The sequence below is a fragment of the Hevea brasiliensis genome, chromosome 14 (genome assembly GCF_030052815.1).
Source record: "Hevea brasiliensis isolate MT/VB/25A 57/8 chromosome 14, ASM3005281v1, whole genome shotgun sequence".
NCBI classification, from domain to species: Eukaryota; Viridiplantae; Streptophyta; class Magnoliopsida; order Malpighiales; family Euphorbiaceae; genus Hevea; species Hevea brasiliensis.
In genome coordinates this window covers 78,063,700-78,075,308 of record NC_079506.1, presented here as the reverse complement: position 1 = coordinate 78,075,308, position 11,609 = coordinate 78,063,700, and the positions used below count along the sequence as shown (strand labels likewise).

The 11,609-nt window shown below is 30.3% G+C and overlaps 1 protein-coding gene across 1 annotated transcript; it reads left to right on the top strand.

Moving 5' to 3' along the window:
- The first annotated feature begins 1,036 nt into the window (after positions 1-1,036).
- On the top strand, positions 1,037-7,501 carry LOC110641411 (3-phosphoinositide-dependent protein kinase 2). Its single transcript, XM_021793111.2, has 11 exons — positions 1,037-1,816; positions 3,162-3,342; positions 3,487-3,539; positions 4,141-4,242; positions 4,312-4,420; positions 4,532-4,610; positions 4,819-4,984; positions 5,612-5,746; positions 5,855-6,018; positions 6,555-6,777; positions 7,067-7,501. Exons 1-11 carry the CDS (start codon positions 1,598-1,600, stop codon positions 7,148-7,150), a joined length of 1,515 nt encoding a protein of 504 aa, XP_021648803.1. The 5' UTR covers positions 1,037-1,597; the 3' UTR covers positions 7,151-7,501.
- Positions 7,502-11,609: the final 4,108 nt, after the last annotated feature.

The following is an 11,609-nucleotide window of genomic DNA, read 5'->3' as shown; positions in this document are numbered from 1 at the left end:
TAATGTTTATTTAATTTTTTTTAAAAAAATTTGATTACATTACTAATTTTATTATATTTAATTTAATTTTTTATTTTATTTAAAATTAAACTTTAACTAAACGTTTTGTCCACATATTATATATATTATTTATTATTTTATTTTAGTAATATAAATTAATATATGTTTTTATATTTTATATTTTTATAATCATATTATAAAATTATGTTAATGATAAAATTTTTAATTTATTATAATTTTATTTCAAATGATAATAAATAAATAAATAAATAAATAAATAAATAAATTGATTAATTAATTGATTAATAAAATTTTTTTTAATTAATTGGCATATCCTAATAAAAAGATAAATAAAATAAAAAATATATGTACAACGTAATGATTTTTAAAAAATCATTATTAAATTTTTTACACTTTAAACATAAAAATTGATTTTAAAAATAAATTTTCAAATTTTATAAATAATTGTTTATATATATATTAATATAAATTTTATAAAATAATTTACCAATTTTCTAATATAATTGAAAAATTAATTAAAAAATAATTAATTTTAGATATATATAATATGATGAGTGGAGTTTTATAATGTTTAAAGCCACACTTAACAATTTTAAAATTTTTTTAAAAAATAGTAAATAAAATTTTAGATAATTATTATTTTAATATCTAATATGAGATTTTAATAATTAAATTTAAAAATATTTAAATAAAAAATAATGCTTAATATGATAAATTAATTTTTATATTAAAAATATAAAAAATTAAGTCATCTCTTTAAGTGAGATGGCACACTAAAGTCTTTGAAATAATTTTAATAATTTTATAATTTTGAAAAAAAAAATAAAAAAATAGAAAAAAGAAAGTGCAATTTTCTTTTCAATATTTTTAGTAAAAGAGGAGAGTTTTAAAACTAAAAATAAAAAAAAATCTCAAATTTCCCAAAAACAAATTGTAACTTTTTCTTGAAATTTATTTCAAAATTTTAAATTATTAGTATAAATTGATAAGATCAGTAGACCCTCCCATTTGATATGATCTATGCCTCTATTTTCACTGAATGATGTGGCAACAAGTTACCAATCATGAATGCCATTAAGCATCCACAAATGGGACTATAATCTAGTGAGAGAAAGAGCTTAGGAAAAAAGAAAAAATTTGAAGAATGAATGGATGAATGATATCCATAATTCCATGTGCCTCCCCTCTTCAATACCCACACCTTCCTCTCCTCCATCAAATTCCACATTCCCTCTCCTCCTCAATTATAACTCATAATCCACTTTCTAGGGTTTTGAGAATTTGCATCACCAAACCAAAAGCTGATCACATTCAGATTATACACATATACCCATATATATGTTTATATACATGAGAGAGAGAATCTTGTTCGCTTTTCTTTTTATCAGAGAATATAAAGACTCAAACTTTCCCTCTGATTCTGATCCATTGGCTTCTCTTTTGACTTGAAAACTCTCCTCCCAAGATTTGTAGAGAGAGAAAGTTGAGTTTTATAGAGAGAAACTGGGTATTGGTTAATATTTGTTGTTTTTATATGTGGAGATAATTTTATAGAGATACATAGAGAAAAAGAGAGATGTTGGCAATGGAGAAAGATTTTGATTCCAAGCTAAGGATTCAGAGCAGCAATAACTCTTCTTCATCTTCTTCTTCCTCTTCTTCTACTTCCTCTAATAATAATAACATTGGGAATGTTCAGAGATCTAAGAGCTTTGCATTCAGGGCTCCTCAGGAGAATTTCAGTATTCAGGATTTTGAGCTTGGCAAGATCTACGGTGTTGGTTCTTATTCAAAGGTTTGATTTTTCCCCCCTTAATATTTTCATTAGTTTTATTTTCCCTGGTTGATTTCTATTGGTTTCTGTTATGTGGGTTGTTAGCTTCTTTTGTTTTTATTGTAGATTGGTGGGTTGTATTTGTTTGGTGATATTTGTGATTAACTATTGTTTCTTTGATTCATAAACCTATATGTGCAATATAATTTACTAAATACCATCTTATAAATATAATCCCTTTTTCTTATATTTTTTAATGAGTAATAGCGTTTTATACGATAAAAGAGTATTCTGCAATGAATTCATTGGACGGCCATTAATATATGTTGAAGGCTTGTATTTTTATTGAACAACATATAGATATAATTTCGATTTTTAAGAAGATGTGTTGGGTCTGGCTTCATTTTAAGGGCAGGATGGTTTGATGAATTTGGAGCAATATAAGGGTGTGTAGAGATAAGGAATTTGAGTATTTATTTATTTATTGGTTCTGAAAATGTTGAGGCAAGATGAACAAATGGAATTTTGAATCTTAACTTTGATGTTGATTCTGCATTTAATAAATAAAACAAAATTTATCTTCTATCAGGTTCTTTTGGGTGCGCATATTGATATAATCTATCCATTGTCTATCTATATTTTCATCTTTTCTTTGCAGCCAATGAAACATTACCTTAAATGATCTAGTATGTGGATTTTGGCAGGACTAAGAGTTAGGACCTTCTAATTGGAAAGTTAGTTGGTTTAGTATCTTTTAATGACTATTGACTAACAACAGAAGAAGGATTGTAAAGTACTGATTAGGAAAGAATCTGTCTTTTTACCTTTTCATGTGAAATAATCCTAAGTTATAAATCTTTGTATACAGAGTGAAATTATATACCTCGGCAATCCCTTTCTTTTTTGTCACTTGATGGTTTTTTGATAATGGTGTTCAGCTGTGTTACTTATTGCTATAAGATATATGCACATATTGCTTTGGTTTCAGTATGGATGTGTTGGATGCTCAGAAATAGCAGAAATAATAGGTTCTTTGCATGGAAAATGGTTTTAAGCATGTGACATCATTAGCTTCCTACTCTCATCAGGTTTACTCTTTCTTTATATCATGTTTGAGGAGCAAGCAGTTTTATAATGTTCTGGACTTTATTTTCACCCTTCTCTCTTTTAAGTTTTTGTTTACACAAATGTATCTGTAGTGAATTTCCGGCTTCTGTTAAATGGAATCCATTACACTTTTTTTTGCTAGAAGTCCTTTTTTTTTTTTTTTTTTTTTTTAAGTGGAGGTTTGCTTGTGCCTATGATTGTTGGCCTTTGAGTTTCCTGTCAGTGATGACTTACTCTAGTATCATATTACATCTGTCAGGTAGTGAGGGCAAAGAAGAAGGATACTGGAGTGGTATATGCCTTGAAGATCATGGACAAGAAATTCATTACCAAAGAAAATAAAACAGCTTATGTGAAGTTGGAACGCATTGTTCTTGATCAATTGGATCATCCAGGAATTGTGAGACTATTTTTTACTTTTCAGGATACATTTTCACTGTGTAGGTATCCTTGGTAAAGCTCTTTCCAAATTTCCATGTGCTTGATTTTGTTCAGTCCTTTCTTTTAGAACCAACAATGAGTGTTATTGGTTTATTTTGTTTGGTTTATCATATGAAGTTTGTCTCTTTGAATATATCTTGCAGACATGGCACTTGAATCCTGTGAAGGTGGAGAGCTTTTTGACCAAATAACCAGAGTAAGCTAATATAAGAAATTCTTGGCAGCATTTAATTTCATTGTGGGACAAAACTTCTAATTTTTCTTGGCAGTTGGCTGCACCAAAGTGAAAGCAATTTATGTGTAAGGCAATTTACAAAACCACATAAAAAAAAATGTCAAAAACTGCCTACTATTCAGAAATTCAAAATTCCTAAACCAATTATTAGTATGAGCAGAGGAAGCTTTTTCCTCTTCCTCAAACGCTATCCTGGTGTGTTCCTTCCATCCAGCTATTAGCAACATTTATGTGAAGCATGGAAGCTGAAAGCTTAAATTTTGAATTATGTCGTCCGAATAGGTGCATAAGATGATAAATTTCAGCACGCATTCTTGAATCATTTGGTAACTGTACATTGTTTTAAATATATCTAGATTATAGCACTGGCTTTTTGTCTACAATATGACTTTAACTACGTCAAGTTGCATTTGAAATGTATTCCCCATTTGAGATGCACAACATTTGAAAAGCTGAATGTTTATAACTTTGAAATCTGTTTTTATTCGATCAGTATATGGTGCATTTTGCTTCCTTTTTTATTGCATTTTAGAAATTATGTGGATAATTTGGATGTGTGCAGAAAGGCCGTTTATCGGAGGATGAAGCTCGCTTCTATGCTGCAGAAGTTGTGGATGCTCTTGAATACATACATAATATGGGATTAATACATCGAGATATCAAGGTAACTTCCTGTCATGCTTGGACTTTTGGGTTGGTATCTGAAAAATGCTGAAAGGTTTGTAAATTGCAGCCAGAGAACTTACTGCTTACAGGGGATGGACATATTAAAATTGCTGATTTTGGGAGTGTGAAGCCAATGCAGGACAGCCGCATAACTGTTCTTCCTAATGCAGCCTCAGGTAATGCTAGAATTTTGTCATCTATAAACTGTTTGACTGTGTTTTTGAGATTTGGATTAAGTATGTTTTTGAGACTTGGATTAAGTATGCATTTGTTGATGCTTTGCCCAGATGATAAAGCTTGCACATTTGTGGGCACTGCTGCGTATGTCCCTCCAGAAGTCCTCAACTCTTCTCCTGCAACATTTGGGTAATGTGACTTTCCTTAAATGAGCCAAGCATGCTAATTATGCTAAAAGATGATTATAGCTGGAATAATGTTTTGGGAGCAGTAGGCTTTTGATGTGTTTTGTGCTAGGGATAATTAATAGGTGGTACTTATTGTAGCTTCTCAATTAGCTTTGCTCTTAATCATTTGTTGCTTATGTAGTTTTGCCTTTTTGACCAAATTCAAACAGAAATGACCTCTGGGCACTTGGCTGCACCTTGTACCAGATGCTTTCAGGAACTTCTCCTTTCAAAGATGCAAGTGAATGGCTTATATTTCAAAGAATTATAGCCCGGGATTTAAGATTTCCTAACTACTTTTCAGAAGAAGCTAGAAACATTATTGATCGGTTATTGGTAGGCTACGAAGTTCTCACATTAGACTTTGTTTTGAGCATGCATTTTTTTTTTCTACATTATCTACTCTTCTAATTATTTTTTATTGTTTTGTAACTTATGTTCTTCTACATCTATGCATAAAATGAATGCCTATATCCATGTATATGCATGATACATTCTTTATGATGAAAATTGTCTGAAAATGAGTAAAAATGTACAATTACTCAATCATATGGTGGATATGATCTAAAGGACAGGGACCTCATAGACATGGGCTGTGATTGTGATTAAAAAGCATGTGATTGCAAACTATATTTTTGGTTGATGCTGTGTACAATGTCATTATCTCCTTTTATGTGTTACCATGCAGCATGGGTGCTAATTTTGAATTTAACAAGGCACTTAACTAGTTGACAACAGCCAGGTTTTTTCATGGTGCTCCAGTCTTGTTTTAACAAGATATTAATTAATACTACACATGTTATGATCAATGTTCCACGGATGTTATAAATTATGCATCTCTTCTTTTGCTCTTTCTTATTTTACTTTTTTACCCAAGTATTTATGACAAGTGATTAGGCAATTCCTTTATGAATTATGAAGTTTGTAATTACAGCCTATGTTTGCCATGTAATAATATTGTAGGATATAGATCCCAGCAGAAGACCAGGTGCTGGACATGATGGTTATGCTTCACTCAAAATGCATCCTTTCTTTAAGGGAGTTAACTGGAAGAATATTAGAGGGGAAACTCCTCCGAAGCTCGCTTTGGAGCAAGTGGTATAACTTCGATTGTGTTTTGAAGTATCTTTAGTTTTCCTTTGTATTTTTCCTTCTCTCCGTTATGATACTGAGATCTTATGGTTTCTGGCTTTATTCTTTTTCTAGGCACAGTCTGGTGAGGGTGAGCATGATAATGATTCTTCATGGAACCCTACACATATTGGGGATGGTTCAATAAGACAGAATGATGGGAATGTTGGAACTTCATCTGCTGAAGCATCTGGTTCTGTAACTAGACTTGCGTCTATTGACTCCTTTGATTCTAAATGGTATTGGCTCAACACCCTTTTCATTGGTCCATCATTTGCTTTAGTCTGTTGTTTTTTGTTTTTGTCTCAACAAGAGACTTTGTGATTCTTTACATGGAAAATCTTTTGGCTTTCAACCTGGTGAGATAAATTAGCCTTTAATTTTCTTGTTGCCTTCCAATTCTTTGTAGTCAAAAAAACCTATGTAGAAAATATTCCTTGACTTGGTTGGTATCTACCCAATCTGTTGGAACTGATGTTTAATAGATTTCTTTGCAACTACCTATATTGTACATTTAAAGCAATTTAAGGAAGACTTGCTCTTTTAAACCTATGTGAAGCATATGGCTTTGACAAACTGGAGTGGAATTGAAGATTTGTTTTTTTTTTTTTTTTCACTGTTTATAAATATATAATGGGATTCCACTGTAAATTATTTTAATTCACAGGAGAAGTCATTATTAATGAATATTGTTTCTGGAGTCTTAAATTAGTGGCATTTGCACAACTCTTGGGCTAGATACAATATCTAACCCATTGGTTATGAATTCTATCAGGCAACAATTTTTGGATCCAGGGGAATCTGTTCTTATGATCTCAATGGTGAAAAAATTACAGAAATTGACAAGCAAGAAAGTGCAGCTCATTCTCACTAACAAGCCAAAATTGATTTATGTGGATCCTTCAAAGTTAGTGGTAAAAGGAAATATAATTTGGTCTGACAATTCTAATGACCTGAGTGTGCAGGTTATAAGTCCTTCAAATTTCAAGATCTGTACGGTACGCATTTATTTGTCCTATCATTTCCCACAATCCTTTAGTTTTCCTTCTTGAAAATTACTGAAAGGTTCCATGCCATGCTTATGAAACTCTTGGCCTGGGAACAATTTTAAAAATGAATAAATACAACCATGCTATGCTTGTTCCTTTTCTTTTTTTTTGAACTCTATATAGCTTGATTGAAAACAGAACCAGTATATCTCTCTCCCTCTTCTTCTTCTTCTTCGTTTTTTTTTTTTTTTTTTTGTGCATTTTCATACTTCTGATTCATAGCTGTAAACTGGTTCAGCCCAAGAAGGTAATGTCATTTGAGGATGCAAAACAAAGGGCATGGCAGTGGAAAAAGGCGATCGAGAGTCTTCAAAACCGGTGAAAAATCTCTCTGGTTTTGACAAGACATTCTTGAATGTTTCAAAATTGTAGAAGAATATGGGGATTTCTTGCAACAGTTGACATCCCTGAGGATTATTTATTTTGTGAAAGAGATTAAAGATGTTCATTCCACTTTGTTCAACATCTTCAAGGTGCATTGATACTGCCTCAAGTTCTCCTGCCTGTTTGCTTAGAACTGAGATGGTGATGAGTCTCGTTGCCCATTTATGCTTTGTAAGAAATGAATGTACAATGTTTCTCCCTATTTAAGGGTTTGTAGGGGGCTAGGGTTCAGAACTTGTTTATTGTATTTAACATTACAACACATCAATGAAAATTTTCTTTCATCTTTTACCTCTTATTATATCATCTTATTATTTTTCTTACCAATTGACATAGATTTGCTTGGAATATATCTGAATTTAGCATCAAACTTTTAGCATTTTTTAATGCTGTCCTTGAACTCTCAATGTCTGCAATCGAGTTCTTCAATTTTCATTTTTGATTGATAGAATCCTTCCATCATTGATACTGTAAATTTGCTGCTTTCAGATTTTGCCACGTGGCCAATGATTGGGGTCCATTGACAGAAATGGAATGATATAAGCAATAATATTTAATAGTCTTTTGCGTGAATTATTTTTTATATTTTATTTTAATAACATAATTTAATATTTATTTTTTTATATTTTTAAAATTATATTAAGAATTAGTAAATGTTAAAAATTTTAATTAATTATGTTAAATGTGATTTAAATTTGTATTGAACTTTTGAACAATTATATATGGCTATCAAATTAAATTAAATTTTTATTCTTTAAATGATTATTAATTTTTTTTAATATTTCTTTATAAGAATAATGTAACGAAATAATATTTTATATTTTTAATAACAACTGATATAATTTTATATTTGATGTAAAATATATACTATTTAATTTTAAATTTTGAAATAAGTGGATTAATAAATTATTTTTATTATTTTTAATAATTATATTAAGTTAATTCTTTTAATATGCTACTTGGCAATATATATATATGATTATTAATTATTTTTCTCTAAATATTTTTTTATATGGATGTAACACTATAATATTTTATTTTTTCAATAACAAATATGCAATTTTGTATTTGACAAATGATAGAAAAGATATATATCATTTAATTTTAAATTTTGAAATAAGTTGATTAATAAATTATTTTTTTATTTTTTAAATTATATAAATTTAATTCTTTTAATATTCCACATGGCGATTTTTGTAAAAACCAAATGTCTTATTTTCATGAGCCATCATTTAACCATATGGTGATTATGTCTTATTTATGTGAGGTATTTTTTAACACTTACCTTTCTCTCTTTCTCTCTAACACACAGGCGCGCGCGCGCACACACATACACACACACACACACATATATATATATATATATATATATATATATATATATATATATATATATAACCTGTAAGTTGCATGTTTTAGACACTTTGGTTGTTCATGTCAATTAAACTGGATCCTTTCTGTGTGGAGTTGCATGGAGAATCTCTAATGGAAAATGGATTAGTGTGACTTCTGAGAGAAAGGTTTGCCACTAGTAGGGATCGGTCTGTTCAATTTGAAAAATTGAAAAAGTGAATAAATTGAAACTTTTAGCAGATCAAAACAAACTGAATCAAATAAGAGAGAAAATCAAATAAACCGAATTTAATAAATTGAAAATTTAGCATACTAAACTAAATTGAACCAAATTAAGTAGAAAATCGAATAAAATTGGTTGATTTATCGATTTGTGCTTCATCTCCCGTTTTTAATTTATATTTTATTTTAGATTCTTTTTAGACCTAATTTCAGTTATATTTCTTATTTTTAACTCTAATTTGAGACGTAAAAATAATTAATTAAAAAAAATAAACTATTCTTTCAGTTTATTTAAATTGATTTTTTCTTAAAAAATCAAACCAACCTGAATTACTGAAAAAACCAAATCAAATTCTTGAATTAAAGTAATCCAATTGATTTTTTTCAATTTGACTCGAATTTTGCTAACTAGCAACCACTCGTCGACAGGCCCACGTTCGAAAGGTTCCCTCTACTGGAAGCTTAGGGTAGCTCTTGTTTGCCAGTTCATGTCATCTCAAATTATGTTAATGTTGATCTATAAGGAAGTTGCTGATTGTAAGTCTTTTTTTCAATCGAGCTGAAAATAACTAATGTGACAAAGAATGCTACCATTTATCCACAATTTCTTTTTACCAGCTTATTACATTACCTAATGTGGCTTTATGGTATTGATATCAATATACACATAAATAGATTATTTTAAGAAAGGAATTGGCAAAGTGGAATCGTGCCAATTGAGGGTGATTTTGAAATATATTTTGTTTTTGAGGTTATTATGGTAAAAGAGGTTTCTTGGATGGTACTTTTGGAAATGTTTGTTGTTTATGGTGAGAAATCTTTCCTCCTCTAAACGATATCGTGTCATAGGAATTTTTTTTTTTTTTTTGCTAGTATATAGATCTTTGTATGCCATACTCCCTCCACTTACGTTATCCTAGAAAAATGGTGTCCTTTCAACCCAAGAATTGCCCTTTTTGCCTTCCAAACTCAAGCAATTTTTTCCTTGAAGATATGTACTTTTTTTTTTTCTTCAAATTCCATTAAGCAAGTGGATTTTCCTTTAAGCATATGGATTTTCCTTCAATCATATGCATTTTTTTATGCTTAAATTTCCTTCAAGTATATGTAACTTTTATTCTTCAATAATTTAAGCACATTTATCCCACGAAAACCATGCTGCATTGCCCCAGGAATTGTGTTCGTTAGCTTCCAAATTCAAATAATTTCTTCTTTCAACCTGTAACGCCCTCACTTTAGATAGTCCGTACACTCTACTGTTCCCGTGACTAATGTCTGTTCCGACAGCTAGAATATCTAGAACTATATTTAAACTAGAATGAGGAGTCATAAATAACTCAAATAATGATAAGAAAAATTAGGAAAAAATTTAAGCAATGAAATGCACTAAGGTTAAGTGAGCCGTAGCACTAGCGATAGGTAACTCTAACGGGAAGCTACTATGAAGATAGTTAGCGACCCTAGACCCGAGGAAAGTTTTGTGAAATAATTTTTGGGACTCCAGTGAAGAGTTATTGAGACTTTGATGGTAATAGAATGCCAAGAAAATGTTAAGAAAATTTTTTAAATCGATACAGACAATTTTAGCTCAATAAGCAAAACGAAGGGCATTTTGGTCATTTCACCTTCAGAGATGATTTTTGACCAATTTATCCATTTAAGTAAGTGAGGTATATGACATAAAATGTGAATAAATATTAATAAAAAATTAATTAAAAATAAGTAAAAGAGAGAATAAAGAAAAATAAAACAAATAAAATTTAAAATTCAATTATGACATAATGCATGATGTCATTAAAACCTCTCCCACTAATCACAATTAAACAAATCTATTATAAGAGATAAACTAGAGATAAATAATCAAAAATTTCCCTCATCTTCTTCTACCTCCCTCACTTGGCTGAAACTCACTTGTGAGTTTTCCACCATTGTTGTTCATGAAAGCTTGAAATTTCCTTGACCTTCTACCATAAAACTCATAAATCCCTTCATAAAAAATTGTTATCTCACCTTGTTAAATTGTTTGGCTGCCAAGAAACAAAGAGGAAGTGAAGAACTGGAACCCTAGAATTTTATTTCAAGAGGTTAGTGCCACTTCTCTCTCTCTCTCTCTCTCTCTCTCCTTATATTCATGTTAGGATATTAAATTAAGCTGGGAATTGTGGAAAATGAAGAAAAATATGCATGTTAGGGTACCCCTTGATTTTTAGCAGCCATGGTAGGAGAAAGAATTAGGGTCTTTAATTCAATTTAAACTTGAGTTCTAGTTTAATTATGAGCATAAATATGAAGCATGAAGTGAATTGCATGTGTTATGTGCAATTGAAAATTTGTGGTTAGGGTTTTAAACCCAAAAATTAGGGTTTTGTGGAATTGATGATGGATTTATGTTCTAATGGTTAATTAGTGACCATTTGATAAAGTTTGACCATAAAATAAAGTTTATTGTGGCATTGGATTGTGAATTAGTATGCTGCCCTCTTGTGCCAGAAATCCTGGACTTAAGTCCAGTGTGTTTGGGCAGCAATAACTTGACTTGTATAACTTCAATTGGTGCAAGGTTAATTGGAGGTGAAACTAGGGATATAATGCCATATTTTTTTTATGAAGGAACCCTGCCCAGAAAACCAACTTAAGTTGACCTAAAATTTGCCTAAATCTGGGAAACCAAAATTCTGGACCTGGAAAATGACCAAATGAACAGTGTTTGTTCAATTGGCCATAACTCTGTGCAGAGAGGTCCAAATGATCTGATTTTTAAACCCATGAAAAGCTTAGACAATGTAGAACAACTTTCATGGAGAACAGAAACCCAAATTCTG